This window comes from Amphiura filiformis, chromosome 9 (assembly GCF_039555335.1).
Source record: "Amphiura filiformis chromosome 9, Afil_fr2py, whole genome shotgun sequence".
Classification (NCBI taxonomy): domain Eukaryota; kingdom Metazoa; phylum Echinodermata; class Ophiuroidea; order Amphilepidida; family Amphiuridae; genus Amphiura; species Amphiura filiformis.
Window position 1 is genome coordinate 36,577,383 of NC_092636.1, and position 26,355 is coordinate 36,603,737.

Sequence of the window (26,355 nt, forward strand, 5' to 3'; positions counted from 1 at the left end):
GAGATTAGTTCGGTCAATATTTTTAATAAAAAGCAATTAGGTATACGTCTGGTGGGTTATGATACACAACGCTATTCCAGTTGAAATCCATACACCCCTTTGGAAGGCCATTTCATTACTTTTAAAGATACAACCATAAGCAACATTGAGTAAAACAGATAACAGATAACTGGCGGACGTTATATAGATTTATATTGAGCCCTTTATGTGATCAATAAAATATGCAATTATTTACAGTTATTAGATGTATGTCTGTCCACTGCATCTTAATCATATTTGGAAATTGAATCTAAATGGAAAGTCCTCTTGTGTGAGATTAGTTCGGTCAATATTTTTAATAAAAAGCAATTAGGTATACGTCTGGTGGGTTATGATACACAACGCTTTTCCAGTTGAAATCCATACACCCCATTTGGAAGGCCATTTCATTACTTTTAAAGATACAACCATAAGCAACATTGAGTAAAACAGATAACAGATAACTGTCGGTATTAAAGCAATCATACATGTGCAATAGAACACTAAGGAGCATAAAGAGTCCGAGATTAAATTACTTGACCATGGTGTAAATCATGCATGAAGCGTAACAATCATGAACTGCGATCAGATGTATGGTAAGGAAACAAACATGTCAAGTAAACAATGTTGGACAATCGGCCAAAATTGTCAAAAAGTGGCTGAAAAGGGGTGATAAGGTGGGCGGGGGACACGTACCCCAGTCCCCCGGGACTGATACCCATGTTTACTGTATATACGAGTCGTAATACAAGCAATTTGGAGAAGATTATTTGCAAGTATCAAGAGCATGATTGAAAATGAAAGGATACCCGAGCAAAGAGTAAATCATGCACCCTAACAGACTTTAATCAGCATAATCCAATAATGTTTAGATCAATTAATAACAACCGGACAGTAACAATCATATACAGAGATATTGTAAGCCTTCCTTTGATATTGTAAGACTGCTCAAAACGCAATCACATAAAAAATATCTTCATTATTTCTCTAAAGTCCTCTAAAAAGGGACAATGCGTGGGTAAAAACAGAGTTATTAGGAGAAAGTGACTATAGGGAGAAATAATAGCTTCCCCTTTGCATTACGCACCTAAATGTTAACGACATAGTGATGTCCATTTCTTACGATTTAACGTTTCCTCTAACAGGCGTAAAGTGGTCCAAATCGGGTCTCTAGGGCGAATAATAATACCTTTTTTTTTGTTATTCCAAAATGGCGGATGTAGTCAACGAAAAAGGCCAAAAAGGGATATTCCATACGGGAAATATATATTATTCACTTTTTAAGAGTTCTAACAGATCATTTTTAAATCAAAATACTATCAAACATTGTAAAAAAAATCTTTAAAAAACCTTTTAAATTAGATTAAATTAAACTAAAATAAGACAAAAATAACAATAATCATTAGATGATTTTTATTTAAACTTTTGATCCAAACACAAGGAATTAAAATTCCTTGTGTTTGGATCAAAAGTTTAAATCACAATCATGATTTTTACCAACACAGATGAACTTCCATGAATTAAGCCTCCAGCATACTTTCCTGCCGCTTGCCGCTGCGGCAAGCGGCAGGGCGTTTTAACCAATGACAAGCCTTCATTGTGCCCGTTTGTCTGCAATGCGAGTGCGCCACGCCGCTCAGCGGCAAGCGGCAGGGTAGTATGAAACCAGCATTAGAGTTATGAGCAAGCAAAAATTTCGCAATAGACTGAGTTTTTTCAACACTTCCCCTTTTAATGGATTTTAACGTTATTATTTTGTAATTTGTTATATTGGATGGGTAGTGGGTTATCGAGTAATGTGTGCATTGAGTAATACAATATTGACTTATTGAATACATTTGGTACTCTATACTCTATCATTTTAGATATAATGTTGTTTATGATCAAATGGTTGAACGATTTTGTTTCAGAATAACACATTATGACAGCATCCACGCATTGGCATCAACTCATACAAAATAATGTTGTCAATTATCTTGTCAAACCTGTCATAACGGAGTAGAGAGCAATAATATAGTGGAAATTCAAGAGCATGATCAAAGGCGATGGCAATATCCATGCCAAGGACTCGGGGTTAACATGGGGTACCGTATATTTAGTTAGTGCCAGTATTACAGGATAGCGAGGGCTTAGAGCCAGAAGTAGCTGTGTCCACATTACATGTTACTCATTTCGGCAAAAAAAGTTCATGGCCCTAGGAAAATAAGTTGTCATGACCAGGGAAGATACTTTGAGAATTTCGCCTTCGGTATCCACAAGTTCAAAGGAAATTACATTTACCTGAATAATTGCTTATGGTATAAGAAGAAAATAGATTGATTAATAGGGTGTTTACACAATAGGAAAATAAGTGGAAAAGAGACAGATGGCAATATTGGCAGTCAAAACAATTTTCTACCTGTTTTCATTACTCGGTGTCTCTCGATAGTTGGACCAACAATGACCAACGATCACACACCTCAAAGAGTTTGCCACGATTTGCCATGGATATTAAAGTTCTGTAGATTTAGTCCACTTGACCTTGAAATATTAAAAATGGCTGCTATTTGCACTGTTTCAGTTAAAATCATTGAAAAATAGTGGTTTGACATCTTTATGTGAAGTAAATGCCACCATTTTCACCTAAAATGTATCAGCAAGATATACAAGAGATTAACTTCAGTCCATGTCTCATCACTTGACCTTGAAATATTAAAAATGGCTGCCATTTGCACTGTGTAGGTTAAATATCTTTGAAAATGTAATGCTTTGACATCTTCATGTGAAGTAAATGCCACCATGTTCGCCTAAAATGTATCCAGATAAAAGTTATACAAACTTATTAATTTCCGTTTAGGCCTATGTCTCATCACCTGGTCATAAAATTTTCAAAATGGCTTCCATTTGCACTGTACAAGTTAAAATTCATTAAAAAACATGTCTTATCATATTTATGTGAAACAAATACTACCATTTTGCCTAAAATATATCTAGATAATAAGCAAAATACAAGGTGATTAGTTTCAGTCAATAGACTGATAGTCTGACGTTGAAATATTCAAAATATAATGCCTTCCATTTGCATTGTACATTGATAAAAATCATTTCATAAACACGTTTTGACATCTTATGTGAATCAAATGCCACCATTTTCGCCTAAAATATTTAAAATGGCTTCCATTTACACTGTACATGTTATCATTTTCAAATTAAACCAAGTATGTTCATGATTGGAGTGACTAAGAAGTTTTACAGTATCAATGGAAGCCATTTCGAATATTTTAGGCGAAAATATATTTTGAATATTTCAAGGTCAGGTAATGAGCTATTGACTGAAATTAATGACTTTGTATATTTTACTTATATCTGGTTAGGTTACATTTGAGGCAAAATGGTGGTATTTGTTTCACATAACTATATAATAAGACAAATTTTAAGGAAAGTAATGAGACATTGACTGAAATTAATCACTTTGTATAAATGATTTCGCTTATATCCGGATACATTTTAGGCGAAAATGGTGGCATTTACCACACTTAAATATGCATTATATTTTCAATAACCTATACAGTGGAAATGGAAGCCAATTTCGTCAAGTGATGAGACATTGACTGAAGGTAATCGTTTTGTATATTTTGTTTATACATTTTAGGCAAAAAATGGTGGCATTTACTTGACATAGAGATGACAGAACATTGTTTTTTCAACGATTTTTATCCGGAACATTGCAAATGGCAGCCATTTTGAATATTTCAAAGTCAAGTGATGAGACATTGACTGAAGATAAAGTGTATATTTTAGGCTTATACATTTTAGGCTTAATTTTTTGAATGATTTTTAACCAGAACAGTGCAAATGGTAGCCATTTTGAATATTTCAAGGTCAAGTGATGAGACATTGACTGAAGTAGATCTTTTTGTATATTTTGCTGATACATTTTAGGTGAAAATGGTGGCATTTACTTCACATGAAGATATCAAAGCATTATTTTTCAATGTTTTTAACCTGTACAGTACAGTACAGGGCAGCCATTTTGAATATTTCAAGGTAAAGTGATGAAACATTAACTGAATTTAATCTGTTTGAATATTTGGCTTATATATTTTAGGCGAGAATGGTGGCATTTGCGTCACATAAAGATGTCAAAACATTGTTTTTTTCAACGATTTTTAACCTGTACAGTGCAAATGGCAGCCATTTGAATACTTCAAGGTCAAGTGATGAGACATTGGCTGAAATTAATCAGTTTGAATATTTAGCTGATATCTGAATACATTTTAGGCGAAATAGTGGCATCTGATTCACATAAAGAAATCAAAACATGTTATTTTAATAATATTTTGTACACGTGGTGATTTTAGACGCCATCTTGGATTCAGGAAAAAAATCGAGGTGGTCCGTGGGCTTTTTTTGATCCTATTAACCCAAGCAACATATGTGCCAAATGTGGTTCTGGTAAGGAAAAGTGTTAGATTTTTCCTGAGATGAACCTGCCTAATATAATTATACCCATCGAAAAACCTTCATGTAGTTTGTAGCTGGGTCAGTCAATCATGACATCAGCAAGATGCTTGTAAGAATCATTTTGAGCTGCAAATATTGACAAAGGAAGTGTTCAATACGTAAGACCGTGATAAGCAAATACCTAGATTTCATCCAATTTATGGATAGGTCACTTAAAGCACATATTGTAATATGTTTGTATAGAGGCTGCGTTTTATTATTTAGATTGCTAGAAGTGAAGAGTACTTCGACGTAACAAACTACACAGTAAAATGTGACAATCATTAGGATGATGTGTTCACATAATATCAATACACACTATTGCATCTATTTTAAGATATGCCTAGAAGGGGTGTGCAACATTTAGCTTCGACAACTTTGCGAAGACGTAAACTGGCATCCACGGGATGGCTGCATTCAGAGGTTACTTACATGCAATCAAGACGCACCAGGGATTTATTGCAGCGAATTTACCTTCCATGATAAAGGCCGTTGCAATTTACCCATGGGAGGGAGTATTTAAACAACGGCAACTAGCAAACTTAATGGTAAACTTAAGTCCGAAGTAAATGCTAAAATATGAAGAATTACAACCGTTATTTGTTGTTTGTGCCGGAGTTACTTTGAAACGATAGAATATAATATGAATTAATAGGATAGAACAGAATACAATGCATTGAAACACTGAAAGGATGATTTTACTAAAGTGAACGCACTATTAAGGGCTCTGGAATGAGCGTTTTGAGCGTTTCAACAGTATTTTTTGTGGGACATAAGAAAATATCAGACATATCGCGATTGAAATTCACGATATAATGCAAATTTTATGACAAATTATTAAAATTTGATATTTTTCACATTTTTGATATATAACAGTCCTCGAAGTAAATTTTATAAATCTAATGATATATATATTCTTAAAGTGTATGTAGCTAGGAGGAAAAGCCGACGATCAATTGAAAATGTTGACCTTTCATATTGAAGATATGGATTTTTTCCCCAAAAGACCTAATTGTTTTTGGTGTTTTGGGACAAAAATCTATATCTTCAATACGAAAGGTCAAAATTTGCAATTGATCGTCGGCTTTTCATCACACCTACACCTACGAGTACTGTTAAATATCCAAAATATCAATTTTTAATCATTTGCCATAAAATGTGCATTACATTGCGAATTTCAGAAGGACATTCTTCGTATTCAGAATGCAATTCGATATGTCTGATGTGCTCTAATGTCCCACAATAAATACTGTCCAAACGTTCATACCCCATCCCTTAAAGGGCTAAGATTTGCATCCATTAAAATTGCTCGTACCCTTGGTGATCAAATATTGTATATGAAATTAGCCCCCGGATCAATACATCCGTTTAGTTGCACAGGACACCCGCCAATTTGAAGTCCTGTACTAGAACACCCAATTTACGAGGTACAATAATCATCTCGAAAGGTACATGTTTATGACAAAAACATGTCAAGTTTGGGTTATTCAGGGAATAGCAGCCACCACTGACCATCTATTCTGTTTACTTGTCATGCTATCAACTGCCATTGGGACTTTAGGTGGTACTACACCCCTGATAAATTTTGTGACTAATTTTGGTAAAGTTTTTTCTCAAAAATAACTAAACACTGGTAACAAAAGTTATGTATATTATAGGGCAAGGAATCAATTACTTCACTGAAATGTCAGTGATTCAAGACAAGTGGTTCATTATACATGTTAAGAAATGAGGTACATTCTAGCGATACCTCTTTTCTTATCATAAATAACGTACCGGTTGTCTTGAGTCATTGAAATTCCAGTATATTAACTGGGTTCCTTGCCCCTATAATATACATAACTTATGTTATCAGTGTGTTATTATTTTTGAGAAAAATGCAAAAATAGTCACAAATTTATCAAGGGGTGTAGCACCACCTTAAAGGAAAATTTCCTAGTATCTTGTGCAACCCTTAAGGTCACTTTTCCATCGTAAATAATAAATCTTCCTTAATTTTCCAAGCAGGTCCGAAAGTACGGTTGTTAGAAACATGATACTTTACCATTGAGTCAATTTAATCGATCTATCTATTGACCAAAATCAGTCAGAATTAATAGGTAAATTTCACGGGAAAATTTTTCTGGACACGTGACATCCATGGGCGCAGACATATTAGCATTATGGAATGTGACCCCGAGCACAGCGGGCGTTCTTCCAATGTATTTGAATAGGAAGAATTCCTTCTTTGATGCAAAATAAGTTTATATAATATTCAATTAATTTGCAATGCACAGACTCTCTATTAAAATTGCGGTCAAAAATACTATTCCAATTCAAAATTACTAAGACTTGAATAGCGAGGTCACCGCCGGGGGTCAGAGATCAGGCTCGAGGTTACACTCACATTGATACGCATTGGTCACGTCTCCAGAAAATTTTCCCGTGAAAATTTCCCTATTAATGTAGACTGAAAATGTTTTACTAATGAAACATGATTCATAAAATTAATATTGAAAATTGAAATACAATTAATTTACGTTTTATTTCTAAATAAGAATAAAACCGCGATTCAAACAAGTCATGGCCTATTTATTTCTCGCGGAGCACTATTTGTTGGGTTAAATAACTAGTTGTTTATATTGCCAGGCCTAATTACATGTAATTTCTTCCAATCTAAATGTTTATAACTTTAAATTAAGTTTCAATACAACAACAACAGCAACAACATATACCCCTTTACGCCCTATCATGAACCAAAAATATTATTGATGTTCTACCACATACAGCAATCACTGACAATGCAGCACAGTACCTGAAAAGCACCTCAAAATAAATTGGTAATGCTTTTGTTATTTGAAATAGTTAGATTCTTTCACTTGTCTGGATAAGTATATTTTAATATCATGTTACTTTGTAAATCAAATTGTCTTATTTATACTATTGACAACATAAATATTTGAAAAATACATTGCGTTATCCATGTAAAGTTATAAGTGCTTAAAATCTTCAATATTGCACCCAATGCATTCATAGACCATTTGACCACGTCTTTATGTTACACTCATTGTTTTTAAAAAATGGGCCTCTTCCTTTGCTACCGTAAATTTTAAATAAATGCCTCAGTAGCGAAGGAAGCTGTGAAAAGCCATCGTGGTTTGAGGAAACTACTTGATTTATTTCTGTCTTAAAGTTTGTCTAATGCACTAATACTTTTATACTAAAAAGCAAAGTCGGCATCTTTAATGTCAGCAAGACAAAAAAAGCAAGACAGTATAATGACTAATTACTAGTATTCATTTTCAATGTATAATACGACTTCCTCTGTGAGGACAACTGACCTACCAGTCGCCTAATGTGTTTGCTATGGTAACACGTCTCGTCTATTTCCCCATAGACACATTAAAGATAATAATAACGTAATAATTTACATGGGTGAGACCAGGTTTTGTTCAAAGATTTATGTTGTCATTACTATCGATAAGAAATTCTGATATAAAAGGTGACATTTATAAAATGTCCCTGGATATAAACTCCTTTATACGTAAACAGAATCTATTGCAAGTGGTGGCTAGTACTCTTTATATCCAGGCTCATTCCTCTGCAAATTGAATTTGGGAATGCAACCGAAGAATTGTTGTTGACCAAAATGTAGGTTTTAAAAATCAAAACCTCAATTCTCTTTAAATTGCAAATCTTGTGCAAAAAGCTACTATTTTCGCCTGTTTTGTCATACGGTTGTGAGTCAAGTCATCAACCTTGATAATAGTATCATAATGGTTCAAAATCATGGACAGTGAAGTCAACTGGCAGAAATATAGCGTAGTGCAGTTACTGTTCATTTTCCTATACAATACACAGTGCTCTCACCATTAACGCGTGACCTCTACGGACAGTGTATGTTATAGGTATAGGGCATTGCCTAGCTAACGTCACTGTGTGAAAAATAACCGGCCAATATGTTTTGTACTCTCTGAAATTCTAGAAAATATAGTTTTGTAACATGTCCTAAATTTTTAGCTCATTTAGAATGTTTGAAAATATTCGAACTTTGGTGATTTTGTAAAGAAGGGTATGCATGGCTTGCAAAATTCCCTGTTTAAATCGAATGCAACTTTTAGCGGACCACTCTCTTCCGAAGGGCATTAAAGCTAAACCACTTGACGGATATTTTTTTGTACTTGATGTCAATCAAGAATAATGTATATATTTCATGTGGGCTAAAACTTAGTAGGTGAGGCATCTGCAAATGTTCGTACCTCCCTGATATGTAAGTGACAAATAACAGCAAAACAACTCACACATCGTTCTGTCCATAACTTTGGTCAGTGGAGCGAGCCAGGGGATTTTAAGTGGGTGATTATTGATCGGCAAGTGCCATATTTGGGCATAAATACAGTCCACCTTTCAATGTGGAGGATGGGCTAGACTTTATCGAATGATTTTGATCGAGTAATTTCGTGTTAACTAGGTTTAAGTATTGCAAAGGTCGAATCATGTTTGCTGTGCAGAATAACTGCACTATGGTAGCTTCATTCGAGCTCTGGTGCTACCGCAGAATCATGAGGGTATCTTGGACAGCAAAGAGGACAAATTAATGGATTCAGAGAGAGAGAGATTGGAACAAAGAAGACACTACCTGCCAGACACTCAATTGCGGAAAGGATGGCCGCAACGAGGAAGACCAGCAGCAAGCTGGCTAGATAATATTAAGAAGTTTACTGGCATGAGCGTGACAGATGCAATAATCGAACTTGATGGCGGACCATATCTGTGATATGGCGCATTATCTGTGGAAATGCTTTTACAATAAAAAAGTAACCTAAATTTGAGTTGGCGATGAATGTTTAGAAATTTTAAAATAGAATTACAGACATTGCATGCATTATGCTACGTTTATTTACTTTTAAGTAAATAAAAATCAAATGAAATTATCTTTGTATACAAACGGGGCCGCCAGACGTCTGATGATTTTGTTATGGTAACACGTCTCGCCAATTTCCTTTAGTCAGTCCCAAGACACATACACGTAATTCATTAAACTTGGACATCTGATAGTACAAACAAAGTATGTTGCTTAAAACAAGAACAAAGTATGTTGCTTAAATTCACAAGTATAGGTACCATGGCATACTACCAGAAATGAACGCAGTGTCATCATGAAATGTGTTCCTGACGAAGGTGAAAAACTTAAACTTCTCAATGTACAGTTGGTGTTAACGGCGATGAAATCAACAACAGCGAAATGGTCCTTCGAGTGCACGGGTGGAATGAGCGCCTTTGAAGATCATTCAAGGTTAAATACCACTAATTATCTATTACATATATAATGGGAAAATAGATAATTTTGGGCGGAATTTTCTCATATTCAGAACTCTCACCTCATCAGGTAAAACTAGATGATTTAGATGTCGAATGATCAAAACTCAATAAGGTTGACCTGAGATTTTTCTTGTTTTAATGCATTGAACCGAAAACACCTTACATAAGCTGAAAGTTACAACTAAGTAAGGTGAACATTTACTGAAATCTGATGCCGAAAATGTCATATAATGAGAGAAATATACCATTTCGAAGCATCAAAACCCAAAATTTACTTTTCTGGCTATATAACTTTGTCAATCTCAGTGATTTTAAAGCAGTCTTTTCAGATGCCACACAAACAAATAATTCATCGTCGTATTTCCATGCATCGCACAGGCCTATTAGTGGTATTTACCCCAAGGTCCAAAATACTTGATGTCTCTACCACTTACAACATACGTGCTGGTACAATGGCATTGATAAAGAATAAAGAACCAAACAAGAAAGATGATGACATCTCTGATGAGTGTTTTCAACATCAAACCATTAACATTTGGGTATTCCAGGGTGTCTTCTAGATGGGCGTCCCAGATTCTGTGTGCACAATATTGTTACCAATTGACAGAATCTGGTCCACACCTCCTATACACTTAGAATGAGGACTGAGACAAGTCTTATCCATATTAACTAAAAGTGATATACAGTAAGCCAAAGAATTAAGATACCAGTTGTGTTCACCCTGTATATCTTTAATAAAGACAAATATGTCAAAAATTAAACAAGGAGCCAATACCTATACTCTTTAGCTCTGATTTAACACCTTATTTATTGAAATTGGTTGAGAATTAAAGAAACGGTGATCTAAAACCTAATGAAGAAGCGAAATCAATTTCTCAAAATCACTTTCCGTGGACTTGGGTGGGTTTTGAATTCATATATTCAATTCTTAGTTCCCTTTTTTAAACCTTGTCTGCCGAAATATGGCGTGCTCTTCTTACCATACAGTAAGCCAAAAAACAATTTCAACAAATAAGGTCTTAAATTTGAGCTAAAAGATGCAGCTATTGGCTGCTGGTTCCAATTGTGACATATCTGTCTTTCTTTAGGATATACAGGGGGTGAACATAACTGGTACCTTAATTTTTGGGCTTACTGTATATTACGTTTTAATACTCAACTATTGTCTGCGTGTGCATTTCCCCATTGTAAATGCATGTAATAAATCACGATAACTGTATGAATAAGCTTCGGGGATATAATCATTAATGGTGAAATGTACGCGTAATAGGGAAATGTATTGTTCTTGCATATGATACCTCGTTCTAATATATATAGGTTATCCGTCTTCTATAAGCTGCTATACCTTGTTTAGGACTTTCAAAAGAAGTACCTGCATGTGCAACCATGACTGTTTCAAAATAGCCCGCCAAAGTCATGCAGGTAACTCCGAGGTCGTGCATTGAATTAGTTTGAATGAGGAATACTACGGATTTTGTAACAACATACAAGAATTGATTCTTCTTCACAATCTCCACAACACTCTTATTGCAAGAATTATTTATATGTACACTTCGTCAGTCCCACTTATATTGTATTTACATAGGCTAGAACAGTATAAAAGAAAAATATATTAAGCTTGGTAAGGTTCTATTTGAAAATATTGACAGTAGAGACAAGCAATTCCCGATGTGTTCTGCAAATTGTTCTATTCAGTGCAAAATGTAAATACACCTACCGGACAATCCGATCATTCATGATATTCTTATAGCCACTTGCAAAGAAATCATTTCAAGTTACCCATTCAATCATGACATCAGCAAAGTGATCGAATGAATCTTTAATGTCTGTACACATTAGCTAGAAAAATGTTGAAATCGTAAGATAATTACCTTGATAAGCAAATATTACCATTTCTGGACAGTGGAATACTTTTAAATAGAAGATCCATTGAGATTGCTTTTAGTTGAAAAGTACTTGATCGTTTAGAATTGTCTTAAAAACGTGAGAATTGTTGTGAGAAATGATGATGTTCACATAACACCATACAGTTCCTTTCATGTTATACGTCTTGGAGGGGTGTGCACAATTTTAGCTTTGACAGCATTACAAAGATGTAAACTGACGCTAGGCAAATCCAGTGGCTGCAAATGCAATCAAGACACGCCGAGAGTAAAACTACTATCGGTACATTATTACATAGAACTGATAGGAAGCGGAACTGATGGTAAAGCTGTTTCAATTAACGGTAAGAGGTAGTATTTAAACAAGCTTTACAACGCCGTGAATGTCAAATAGGTGGATGGTTTAATTAAAAATGTAAAATTTTCTGAAAAAAATATGATGTATTGTACCTTGCTCACCATGAGCAAACGGAGAATAATCAGAGCTGAGCAGCTCCTTGGAGATTTGGTAATACCGGTATATCAGTTATGGCATAGCAAATAATGCAATGGAAAGAATACTTTCACGCATTAAATGTAGTATTAAAGGTTAAGGGTTGCATCCATTAAAATGGCACATAATATTTTAACATTTTAACATAATTTTGAAAAAGCCCCCGAATCACAGGATTAGTCTAACCATCAAATTCCCTTGCATAATAATTGAGATTCCGGAACTATAACCCCCTATTCACGACTCATCTAATTATTAACATAGGTTGAGCGAAACGTTCATACCTTTGGGAATGTAACGCATTTAAAATGTTTTGGCACAGCAGAAAAAATGTTCCATAATTAAAATAACGTAAATCAGCTTATGACAAAAATGCTGAGGATCGGATAACGCAAGAGTAGCAATCACCATGTACCACTTAACTTGCCATCTGTACTATTACGGGTTATGTATTGTACTCCGTTCATGCTAATTACCTTTGGGAATATAACGCATTTAATACGTTTTGGCAGCAGGAAAAAATGTTATGTAATTAAAAACACTCATTGTCCCTAGCCAGATCGCAAAGTGCAACAGAGTGGAGTCAATTAAAAAAAACATATCTTATTTTTTTTACATGAAAATGCTTTCACGAAAGCCACTTTATATGCGTCTTATGCTTAAAACTAATGGCCAACAGCATCCTGAAGTGAACATACGCATAACCTTGGACGTCCAAGATCTTATTCTTATATATTCTTATTATTGCTTGTTTATATTTATAAAAAAAATTGTGTTTTGCTTACGGGCGCTTTGTAACTGTTCTGAGAAGGCGCTTTATAAATGTTGTAGTATATTGTATTGTATTACGATAATTGGCTGTTTGTGATTTCTGGTCCTGTGATTCGTTAATTTAAGTCTTGGAAGTGTACAGTCAGTCTGCTCTGAAGTACAAAGTACTGACGCGAACGCACACATTGTACCGACTTAGAAGGCACGCATACCTGCAGCAGAGAAGCAGCACTGCGCACTGTTTACGCGCTGTATACGCGCGCGTTGTCACTTTGTACTTCAGAGTGGACACACTGTAAGGTTATAATCTTGGTAAACGCGATTGGAATTATAACATCGACCATTTATTCCTCTCCAGGAGCATATGTTTAGGTTACTGACCGTTGGGTGTATTGTTTTTATGATTCATGCATGCTACCAACAATGTTAGAACAAAACTAAACAAGTTGTTCAAAAATTTAAACATCCGCTGTTTACTGGGTGCATCGCTCAACCTTGTTTAAAAAGTCAACAACTTGTGTACCAATTAAACAACTTATTAGTTCAAGTTCAAGTAAGATTTGTTTAAATTTTAAACAAGTTGTTTAATTTTACTTTTAAACAAGGTTGAGCGATGCACCCAGTAAACAGCGGTTGTTTAAAATACAACTTATAGACAACATTGTTTAAAACACCTTTGTTTCAGACAACATGTTAAAACAAAAAAACTGAACAATGTTGTTTAAAAATTAAACCACCACTTTAAGCAACATCTTGTTAAACAGCAAAAACTTAAACAGTGTTTTAACAGTGAATGTTAAAGTTCAAAATGTCTTTCTTTCATCGAAACAAATAATATCAAACTATAATATTAATCACGATAGTTTCTGACATGTTTAAAAATATTAACATGATGCGTACTGAATATAATAATTTCAGATACTGTCAGAAGGACAACATAACGTGGGTGTATGTATAAAAGATAAAAGCCAATAGAATTGTTTACAGAGATCAAAGCAATGCAACGTGTAATAGAAAGGTGAAATAGTGAGTTAAATTTAAAGTTGGATAAACTATTCTAATAGAAAACTTTTTTAACAAAAAACGGGCTCAAATTACAGTATGTTAGTGTCGGTAAAGATTGTTTGTTCGACATTTGCAACTAGAATTTCAGAATTTGCATTTCAATGCTCCGTGTATTTACTTTCAACTTGAAATCGAACGAATTTGAAAACAAACGGGCCGCCAGATGTCTTATGCTTTGTTATGGTAACACGTCTCTTCTATTTCCTTAGCTAGTCCTAAAGACACATTAAAGCAAAACTTTAGTATGATATACATTATATATCATATATGCTGCCAATAGTGTATAATATTTTGAAATGTGAAAAAATGATTATACTAAATTGCACTCACGTACCCAAACAATTGAAACATAAATATTCAAAATGTCAACATTTTGTAGATGTTTTACTTATTTTAATGTTTTCTTTAATAGCTTGTACGAATAAACGAAGGCTCAGAGTCAATGACTTATATAGGGCCTACTATGTTTATTAGAGAGATTGCGATTTCCAAACGTACGTATCGAACATACGTGGAATCTATTCAAAATCAATCTGCTGTAATGGGATTTTGAATAGATTCCAAGCAGAGAAGATTTATAGGCATTCTCATAATACTAGTGAAACATCCGGATACTTGAGAACCATTCTATATACTTATGTTGAATGAACACAGCTGTCAACATCGTGACAACAATGTATTTTATATAAGTTTAATGACAACTTACAATTAATTGGTGAAAGACAGTAGGCCTAATGTATTTTACACATTACATGTAACTTAAATATCTAATTTTTCATATCCATTTAAGAAAAGGGGACATTTTAATTGGGGTAATGTATGACAAAACAGGTAAAAGTTTCAAAAATTTCAAATGCGATTATCTCAAAATGACCATTTTCGTGATACGTCACTATGAAAATACCCATAATTATGATCTTCGACCCTGGGTAACTTACTCTGAGTTGACTTCAGGGTCATTATCTGTTTTTTAAAAATCACTATGATACAACTATTGTCGATTTCTTAATTAACCCAGGATAAGGTTACCATAGGGTAAGGTTAATAGCATGGGTAGAAGTCAAATAGGTATATCCAGTTGTGCATGTAATTCTCCATCGAACTGCTTATGAGGGATTGATGGAGGTGAACGTAACATACGAGCAGTCAATAAGTTCGTAGAACAAGGTACTTGAAAGAGGACTAGCTGAATTCTTTTTATCTCACTCTCGAACATGCATGATACCTTAATCCACCCGTCGCAATTTTTCTTGAAACCTTCTATGTCAACAAAATGAAGGTCTTCCGACTTCTCCATGAGCCACTCTTTAGTGAAGGCTCACCAGCATTGATCACCACCAGAACTGATATTATAAAGGTAGGACTTAAAATTCTAAAATTGGTTTCACTAACTAGAGGCCATGGCTGGACCACAATATGGTTGATTAGTTAACTGACCCCTCTGTCGTGAATGGCAGCTTGACAAACTGAGAAATGGGTACAGGACACAATTCGAGAACAGCCCCATTTCTACCACCAACCTTCTTCACTTGATGGGTTGCCCCAATTTTGCTATCAAAATTGTATGATATATACCTATGATTGTACTTTCATTTGGAAAATGAACTGTTATCAAGACTCTCCCTGAATCTCAGAACAGTGATGAAGACCTTCCACTGTGATGACCGAGTGATGATTTTCTTATGGGTAGGAGATCCAGGTGCTTCCACTGAATGGACTCATAATTCCAGTGATTAATGTATATCTTATCACATTTAGCCAAATATAGATTAAACCTGTCTCAGTCCTCATTCTAATTGTATAAAAGGTGTGGACCTGGTTATGTCAACTGGTATCAATTTTGCGCTTCAAGATTCTGGGACCCCCGTGTAGAAGATGCCCTGGAATACCCACATGTTAATGGATTTATGTTGAATACACTTTCATCAGAGATGTCATATTTTGTGGATATCTCATCTTTCTTGTTTGGTACCTTATTTATTATCAATGCCACTGTACCAGAACGTATATCTTTAGTGGTGACGTCAGCAAGTCTTTTGGTCCTTGGATGATCTTCAAGGACGCTCAGTCCATCCTTCAACTCTTATGACCATTTCGTTGCTATATCAAGGACTTCATCACCATTTACTGCAACTGTACATTGGTGGTTTTTTTTCATTTGAGTTTTCATCACCGTCTGGAGAAATTTCAATGATGACCCTGTATTCACTTCTAGTAGTACCTGTGAATTCATGAAGTTAGGCTTCTGAAGAATGTCCTGCCTATAATCTGTGATGCAAAAATCTAATATTTTTGCGGTAATGTTTTGAAGGAACCAGCTTTCAAATGAGACCAAATTCAATACCGTGTGACAGAGTAGCATACCTTGTTCTACGAACTTTTTGACCGCCCCTTGAAGAAGTACACAAGGAGAGTAAATACTTAATGTGAAGATCTAAACATCCAAACGTATACAGATTTAAAGGTTATTATGTACATAGTTAACCTATTTGAAATACTATAGATGGTGGGTATCAAGGATATATTTCATGACAGAAAGGATGTTAACGCCTACAGCGTTCGGTAAAACGATAGCCCTAAGTAACTTCTTATCTCATTACGCCGTTAACTTGGATTAGGAAACTTAATCCGGGTTAATTTAATTAATCGATCATTAACCTACTGAAATAGAATGTTAAGGCTCCAGCCCAGTCTGATATATCCTCTTCTATTCAGATTATGAGGGGATTCATGTTGCAGGCAAAAACACATTTGCATGGTCAAATATCTTGGCTAAAACGGTCAAACATATTTTGGATCCAAAGTTTGTATCGCATCTACAACAAACTTTCGACTCACCATGATAGCTCATGAGATTTAACACTAAACGTTTTGTTGAAGTGTGGGAGTGCTTGACGTCAGTGGCAAACAACAACTTATTCCTGAAAAAATGACACGAATCAGAAGGCTTTTCTAGGTGTTCGAATCAATTGCTGAATTTCTTACCCAAACTTCTTCTGTAGGTCTTGGCATAAATTACATGAAAATGCATGGTAAGTTTTTGAAAGAGTCATGTACACGAACTCCTCCCCTCTAGAGCCTAGAGTAATAAAGAGTAAGGTTTAGAGTGTTAGAATTTTACAAGTGTGATGTTTTTGTTTAATCTGTTATTTATGACCGGACACTATGAGTCAGCCGTAAAGTTGGCCCCGGTAAATTTAGTTTTATTTCGTGTTTAGAAAATATATATCATAAGCTTTAAAATGGTATATCATTTGACTTCAAATGATATCCAGAAGCGGGGTTATGGTTTGTTGAACTCTGCTCCCTCAACAAAATGGTACCTTTTTCGTTTCTACATGTATCTCTTTTTTTCCACATTGCTGGTAATAAAGTCATAATTGGCGGTCATTTCAAATCATCCCCAAGTCAACGAGGTTCAGAAATGTCCTCTCATTGTTAATTGTTGGCTATACATACCTAAACAAAATACAATGCAATTGTAACCCACCACTTGAACAGGATTTAGCCAAAGCAAACAAAGACTAGAGCTATTTAATGATTCTATAGAAATAGGTAGAAGATTATTATCCTCTTCAGCAACAGGATTATTGATTGGTTTAAACGCTATCAAATGAGAAACATGTCGCGCCTAATTGAGGTACTTCTGACAGCTCCACAGGCTTAGTGTCATCAACACCCGGGCATCAACATCATTTACCGAACAGGAGAATACGACCTTCACGCACATTTTACACTGTATCTCAGAATACAATAATTGCCGATTTTACGGCTCATTCGTAGTGTACGCTCACATATTGGCAGAGGGTACTGAACAGTAAACGATTTGTGTTTTAACAAGCCCCATGATTTAACCACGCGCAAATAATGAGTGTTTATGCAAGGACGAATGCCTATAATAATTGTTGTATTGTGTTATAATACCAAGAAAAATGCATGGGAGCTGGCCAGCTGGCCCCATCCTGCTCTAGTGTACACATTGCGACAAGTTCCTGGTTTACTATATTTTTAACTAGCAAACCTAGCAAGCATGGAATAAACATTGATGGGATAACATGGGATCATCCCATTGCAAAGATCATAAGATGGGAGGGATTTCCTTCACACGCCTAAGGTAGACACAGACAGACGGGGACAAACAGAATGTAGACTTGACAAATCACAGCGTACAATAGTATTAAAGCTAGTATTAAACAATCCGACTATGTTACTATACGAGCATATTAAAATCAAATATTGTAACTTTAGTTCTTTTGTTAACAATTATACATTTGTTATAATATTGGCATTTCTATTGATTATTGTACATGAATTTACATTACACAATACTAGCATTACAAATAAATAATACATGGTACTAGTATTATATTAGCAATGATAAAATAATTGGTCTGAAAAGGAAATTAATGCTAATTCAAAATTCGATATGGAATTAACTGTAATTTCAAAGGATTTACACTAGTATTACTTTTATAGTTAAAATATCATTGAGACGTCAACAATTATACGATGTCTTTTCAGAATCAATCTTGCAATCTCTCTCGCTCTCTCTACCTTAATCATTTTAAGGGTATTATCCTTGATATGAAATAAAATAAAATCGTGGTAAATCGAGGTCAAAGGTCATCTAGGGGCTAAATTGTTAACTTCACTCGGTTGAATTTAAACTTGGCGGGTGGAAGCCTTGATATTAAAATAGAGGTAAAAGGAGGGCAACGGTCAGCTAATGGCTAAATTTTAAACTTCGCCTGATTGGGATTAAACTTGGGTGGAATTCTTCATATTAAGGGAGCAGGATACAAATTAAATTGAAGTCATCCGAGGTATCCATTTTAAACTTTGCCCTATTGGGCTTAAACTTCCTGATAATTCTCCATGGAGCATGAAAAAAGTCAAACTGAGGTCAAAGGTCAAATTGTGTCAAACGTTAAAGTACACGGTAAAAAAGAACTCTCAATACGGGAGCAAAAAGTCAAAAGGGCATCAGAGGTCAAACAGTATCGCTGTCATGCCGCCGATGCTCTGGCAGCTACAGGTGGCCTCACAGCTACATGTGCACTAGTACTAATAACATAATGAGCACTCTCTGTCTGTCTGCGTGTCGGGGTGTCTGTGCGTCTGTCTGTGTTTCAACACATCTATCCGAATATTCGTTTCGGATATGGATAGGTACCACTAAAAGCATATGGGGGGGGGAGGGTGTTAAAGGTCATCGGAGGTCAAGGTCAAAGGTCGTGGAGGGTTCAAATTTTAAACTTTGTCCTGTCGGGCTCAAACTTGGTGGGTTGAATCCTTGACCTGAGGGGAATATATTTGCGAGATAAAATCGAGGTCAACTCATATCAATTTGTAAGCGCTCTTTAGCAAAGTCATAATTCATTGAAAATAACCGTATGACAAAACAGACGAAAATAGTAACTTTTTGCACAAGATTTGCAATTTAAAGTGAATTGACCATTGCTCATTGCAATGAAGCTAGTATATGGACAATATAAATATGCTCTTTCATTTAATGACATAAAATCCGACAAATATCACTTGAGGTTTTGACTTTTCAACAGATTTACCACATTCGCCTTGCTATAAAAATTGAATTGCTTTATCTGTTGACCTAATGAAAAAAAAAGTGTTTTTAGAGGGAAGTGTTAGCTTTCGTTCGATATAAAACATTTCTGATTGGATGAAAGGAACACTTGGGGTTTTGACAAAAACCAATCACAGATGCCTATTTTCCAGCTAGAAGCTCACACATCTCTCATGATGCTATGCACTCAATAAAAGACATTTCACTGCTTGCTTGGAAGCTCTTGGACGATATTGTGTGCTCAGGTGTATTGAGCGAAACCTTTCCAGATGAAGGTGAAAGGTAATCTAGGGGCTAATATTAAACTTCGCCCGCTTGGGCTTAAACTTGGTGGGCGGAATCCTTGATATGAGTGAATATATGTATCAAATGAAATTGAGGTCAACTGAGGTCAAAGGTCATCTAGAAGCTAAAATTTAAACTTCAGCCGATTAGGCTTGCTGATACTAATTCTTCATGTCCCGGGAGCATAAATAAACTCAAACCGAGGTCACTGGAGGTCAAAGGGCATATGGGGTCAAAGGTTAAAGTATGCCCATGGACTTAAACATGGTAACATGGTTTGTTTTCTGATTTCTTAAACCCCTTCAGATTAGTAACTTTCAGCCGCTAATGTTTAAATACTAATACTGTTGTGCACTTTCAAACGACATTTTCCTTTGATTTTTCGCGAAGTTTTTTGAATAATAATTGTATTAGGTAATCCCTGCTGCGGATGGGCTTTGTTATTTGTATGCTGTTAGATTTGTGTACATCTCTTTATGTTTGAATACATGCAGCAAGACTGTGGCTTAATTCAGTACAGTGGATAAGATAAGTCATCGGGAGATGTCTCTATAAACAATGATTCTTTGCTTAAAGTCCTGAGGGTTTAAGCCAGTGGTTCAATGTTGAAATGGACGTGACGTAACAACAAGCTTTCTCACCTTCATCCCCATACTTATCACACACCTCCAGCCTGTATTATTGGAGATGTCGCGAAAACAAATTACTTTCACAGTATCAGGGATGTTTTGTACTGCATTCAATATCCCATATGATTGCCAGGATAGCTTTCTGCCTCAATATAGTTTACAAAAAGCTAATGTCACGTTCCAATAATTTGTAGGTTGCAATAAAAATGTAAGTGAAATATGATTGGTATTGAAGTGAATAAAGCGTAATGCAGTGTCATCTACACCCAAAGGCAGTAACAACGTAAATAATGGGTGAAGCATAGCCGAACCCTTTATTTAAACGTTTTTACACGATTTAGTGCCGAAGACATATTATTAGGGTGTAAAGGATAATGTCAACCCCTTGATTTATATTATTATTTCCGAAAAGAGGCGATTGAAAGAAAAAATATCGTTTTACAGTAACTTTAGCGCTAGTGATAAAGCGTATCGTATAAATATTGTACGCGTAACCGCGAATAATGCTCTGCGTATAAGGTGTCACGCCTAGCACCTTTATCATGTTAATGCGTTCAAATATAATCGGGGCACATTGTTGCGATTAGTAGCACCCCGCGTGACGCGTTTGGATAAACTACTGGTCGCGATTTTGACTAATGGACGGCGGAGGTAATAGAATCAATGATATTTAAAACTGCAGTTTAATGTAAATCTCCTTATTGTTTCCCATATATAGTTATCGATAGATACGAGCCTAAGATGTTTTCCCAAAGACATGTATTCATGTAATGCTCTGTAAAATGTATCTTTGCGTTTTACCTAATGTTAGTTGCATGTCGTTTAATAATCTTCTCAAAGACCATACAAATCATAAATCTTTATAATCAGCCAATTACTGTGGTGGAATTTCTAATCCTAATTTTTCTTTCCTTTTACTTTCTTTGTGTTTTTGAAATTGTACTTTTATCGTATCAAATAAAAGCTAAGCCTTATTACATTATGTACATACCATTTTATGTATGGGATTCCAATCAAGTAACAATGGCAGAGACAGTAGCATGATCACATGGTTAAGTTCATTTTCAAATTTGAACATTTCACATTGCTAGTTACGGGAATTTCCAAAATGGAAATACAGCTGAGGCTGTGCAGAACACAAGATAAGTGGCACTATAGTTACATATTATAAGGTGGGCATATAGAAATTTAATAACGCGATATTGAAAACAAACTATGCAGCTTCCCAATAGTTAATGTCATAGCAATGCGTAATCATGTTACTGACACATTACTTGGTACATCCGTCACGATTTTATAATGTATATTGTGCTCCTTGATTCTTCGGCTGGGAGCTGGATGGGAGTAAGCGTTTACTTTGCTTTGTATTATGTGGTCTACTATTTTATTTATTAAGCGAATGGTTGAATAGATATTGCATTGACAGGTGCCTCAGTATCAATGGTTAATGTAAAAGTAATAAGTATAAAGTTCATACATTCTTGCAAAGTAACATCATGTAAACAAAGTGATTTTATTTCAAATTCGAACCCTCCGAAGTGATTCTATTTTAGTTGTACTGTCTGTATTGAAATTATTGTTCTCCGACAGTTTTTGTGATTTTTTTGTAATGTTTGTGCTCAACTTTGTTTAAATATTCAAATGGCGTTGCTAAGTGTCTAAATGAACTCATTTATGAACATTATGACAAATCAATACATTCAATAACTCACTCACCATGAGCCGCATAGCATAAACAAAACAGCCAGATGGTTGAAATCCTGCCTTTTCCCATTGTTCCTTTGTACTCTGTACTTCTTAATAACGCAACAAATTGCTATAGCTATTCTATCCTACGTCCAAATCCCGAGTATTTATCACCGTTATTTACACTTGCTCCCAATGCATTGTTCAACCTATTATTCCACTAGAGTTCAATACGGCAAACAACAAAATTGTCCTGCAGCAAAATCAACTATGTTTTTGTCACTTGATCAAGCATAAAGTTAAGACGATGATCACAATTTGGTGCAATAATAACATTTTCGTCAGTTTACACAATATACTGAAATGTGAATATAGATTCAAGACATCTCAAGACAGAATAGTGTTGAAGCGATAAACTAGGTCCATGACCTGCCTGGTAGATCTGCCTGTTCGGTAAATGATGTTGATGACACTAAGCCTGCGGAGCTGTTAGAACCCTTAGAAGTAAATTACCCTGCATCGTTGGCAATGAAGCTTCACACTTCTCCGAGCTCACCACAATCGTTCGGGTGTCAAAGTATGGTCTGCATGAAGGTGCGCCACACATACGTATGTCTGTTAGAGAGTCATATGCATCAAGTACGCATGCGTGAAGGATGCCCCTGTTTTTACGGGTATTGCCAAAGTATGTGTTTCAAAGTGATTCTGATATAAGAGGTGCATCGCCAAATAGCCTATACGTGGTATGATTTTCAACTTATCAAGGATGCCGGTTCTAAGAGTGAACAATTTAGAGTACTGCTTGTCAAAACCAAATTATGATTGACGAGGATTTATTTTGCGCTCTAGGAATTCTCTAAGCTATTGTTTTAACATTAACACAAACAACTATCTTTGGTTATCCGTGAAAACGTCTGTAGCTGCAGTACACAGCAGATTCTTAAGCGGCACCGCGTGATGACTTAAGTCTACATGTCACCAGAGAATAAGGAGAAAAATTTAAAGGGGTCTCATTACGATCTTTTTCATGTTAGCCCCTGTTGAAACGAAAACATTATGTTATTACATGTAGTAAAAAAAATATGAACAATCGGTATTTTGCACCATTTTCCATCAAAGAGAAATGCCCTAAACAATAATTGTGTGCCCTGTTTAATACATACATAGACAATACTTTTCAGTTTGTTTTATGACACAATTAACTATTATACTTTGAAGAGGTCCCCATTTAATTGTTATCTATAGTTTTCACACAATGTACTTAGAATAAGAATTATTTTTCAATAGCATGACCAAAATGTATGTCTCCTGAATGCAGATTAGATCACCGAGGTCAACGGTCATATGAGATCAAACGTTAAAGTATGTCAATAAGCCCAATCGCCATTCTAACTTCCGGTTTTTGAGAGCAGTTTTGGGACACTTTGACCTCTGACATATCGGGGAAATTGACGTACGAGTAATTATTATTAATTTACTTATTATTGTCATAATGTTATCATTAAAAATACTTAATTAATTAATTTATAAAATAATAATATTTTTTATATTTGTTTTAATTATTGTAAAACATTTTAGATTATATTTTGTACGTACAAAAACCCAATATTTTTGAATTTTCCCAATAGGTCAAAGGGCAAAGTGGCCCAAAACTTCAAAAACTGTCCCACAATGCATTGCAAACATCCAATGCCGATTTGGCTTATTGAGCTTAATTAAACGTGGTAAAAAAGAATCCTTAATATGATGGGTATAATGTCAAACGGTCATCAGGGGCAAAACAGTATCGCTATCATGTTGCTGGTGCTCTCACAGTCACAGCTACAGGTGCCCTCATCGCTATAGGTGCCCTAGTACTAATAAAATAATGAGCGTTGTGTGTCTGTCTGTGTGTGTGTCTATCTGTACGGCAATGCTTCGACGCATCAATCCGATATCTTAGATAGGCACCAGCATGCACTGTTCAAGGGGTGGTTTTAAAGGTCATCGGAGGGTTCGAATTTTAAACGTTGGCCGATCGGACTCAAACTTGGTTGGCAGAATCCTTGATATGAGGGGAACATAATTGATAAAATAAAATTGAGGTCAACCGAGGCCCGGCACCATTCGAACTTAATACCTATAGATTAAAATCTTCCGCTCTTCTCCAATGTGCGTCTGTGACCCAATTGGCAGAGCGTCGTGCTAGTAATACGAAGGTCACCGGTTCAAATCCGGCTAGATGCACTGGTTTTTATGTTTATGTGCGCTGGTGGCCCCGGGTAAAGATTAAAATTTGTTCATCCTATCAACCCAGACAACTAAGTATATACTTTCCATTCACTGACTCTACAGACAGTTAAAACATAACAAAAACTATTTCAAGGAATATTGGTGTAAAGTGAATGGGGGCACAATGTTAAATTGCCATGCCATAGCAAGAGTAAACCAAATTGTATAATACTTTAATGTGGCGTGTAAATATAGTCTCGCGGAGCATGTTTTTAGCCATCTTTATCAGTCGTTATTTTTTTCAAAGCAAGCTGTAAGCTTACATTCATCCATATGATAATTGCATATTATTGACTTCTTAAAACCCCTTCAGATTGGTAAAGGTCAGCCATTTATGTATCAATACCAACACTGTTGTGTACTTTTTTTCCTTAAAAACTATTTTTCGAAGTGTTTTGAATAAAAAGTGTATTTAGGTAATCCCTGCTGCGGGTGTGCTTTGTTATTTGTATGCTGTTTGATTTGTGTACATCTCTTTGTGTTTGAATAAATGCAGCAAGACTGTGGCTTATTTCAGCATGGTATAAGATGAAGTCATCGGGAGATTTATCTATAAACAAGGATTCTTTGCTTCAAATCCTGAGGGTTTAAGCCAGAGGGTCAATGTTAAAATGGACCTAACAACAAGCGTGCTCACCTTCATCCCCGTACTTATCAGACACCTCCATGCTGTATTATTGGAGTTATCGCGCAAACAAATTACTTTCATTCTGTCAGGGATAGTCTTCCCATATAATTGCCAGGATAGCCTTCTGCCTCAAAATAGTTTACAAAATTTTAATGTCACGTACGGTACAATCAATTAACACCCAGCAAACACAAAACGTTTTCGACATCATTCGTAAAAGGTTATAAAAGGTTGCCAGAAAACGTTTAAATGTCGGGTTATATGAAGGGTACATTAAGGGTATAAAACGTTTTCATAGCATTAAAAAACATTTGTTATAATCTACTGTCCAGCAAACACAAAATGTTTTACAGAAAACGTTAAATGTCGGGTTATATAAAGGGTATAAAAACGTTTTAATAACATTCCAAAAACATTTTTGAAAACTTCATAATAAATAAATAAATAAATAAAACGTTCTAAACAGAATGTTATTTTGGGGTTGAAAAAATATTTTGCAAAAATGTTTGCCCAAAATAATTGCAATAACGTTTTAAAAACGTTTTGAAAAAAACATTTTAAGAACATTTTTCTGTTTGCTGGGTGCAAATATTTTGACATAATGTTATTTAAGTGTTGACAAAATATTTGGCAAAAAAAGTTTGCAAAAAAAGTTAAAAATATTATTTCGAAAACATTATAAGAATATTGTTGTAGTGTGATTTCATACAAAACGTTTTATAACGTTTTCATGACCTTTATATAACCCGACATTTTAATGTTATTAAAACGTTTTTACCTAAACCAAAACTCAAATTGTAACTTATTTTAAACGTTTTTAAAACGTTTTTGTGTTTGCTGTGAACTTGCAATAATATGTAAGTGAATATGATTGATAATTATTGAAATGAATAGGTACTACTGTATCATCTCCACCCAAAGGCAATAAAAACGTAAATAATACTGAACCCTTTATTTAAACGTGTTTACATGTTTTAGTTCCGAAGACAAATTATTGGGGTACGAACGATGATAATACACCCTTATATTCTACATATTACAGAAAAGAGGGCGATTTAAAGAAAATATCGCTTTTACCAGCAAACACAAAACATTGTCACATTATTCGCAAAGTTTTTGAAAAGGTTGACATAAAGGATGTATAAAGGGTTTAAAACGCTTTTTCATAATATTAAAAAACATTTTTCGAAAACTTCCTGCCACATATTCTATCAAAATGTTGTTTAAATGTTGAAAAGAAGTTTTACAATATATTTTGA

General features: G+C 35.1%; 1 protein-coding gene across 1 annotated transcript in view; it reads right to left on the minus strand.

Annotated features, from left to right (window-relative positions):
- LOC140160064 (relaxin receptor 1-like) overlaps nt 1-22,761 on the minus strand; it is a 154,553-nt gene extending 131,792 nt beyond the window's left edge. Inside the window, 1 exon segment of the mRNA XM_072183334.1 lies at nt 22,228-22,761. Coding sequence (XP_072039435.1) covers nt 22,228-22,285 — 58 coding nt within the window. The 5' untranslated portion in view covers nt 22,286-22,761.
- Between the last annotated feature and the right edge of the window lie 3,594 nt (nt 22,762-26,355).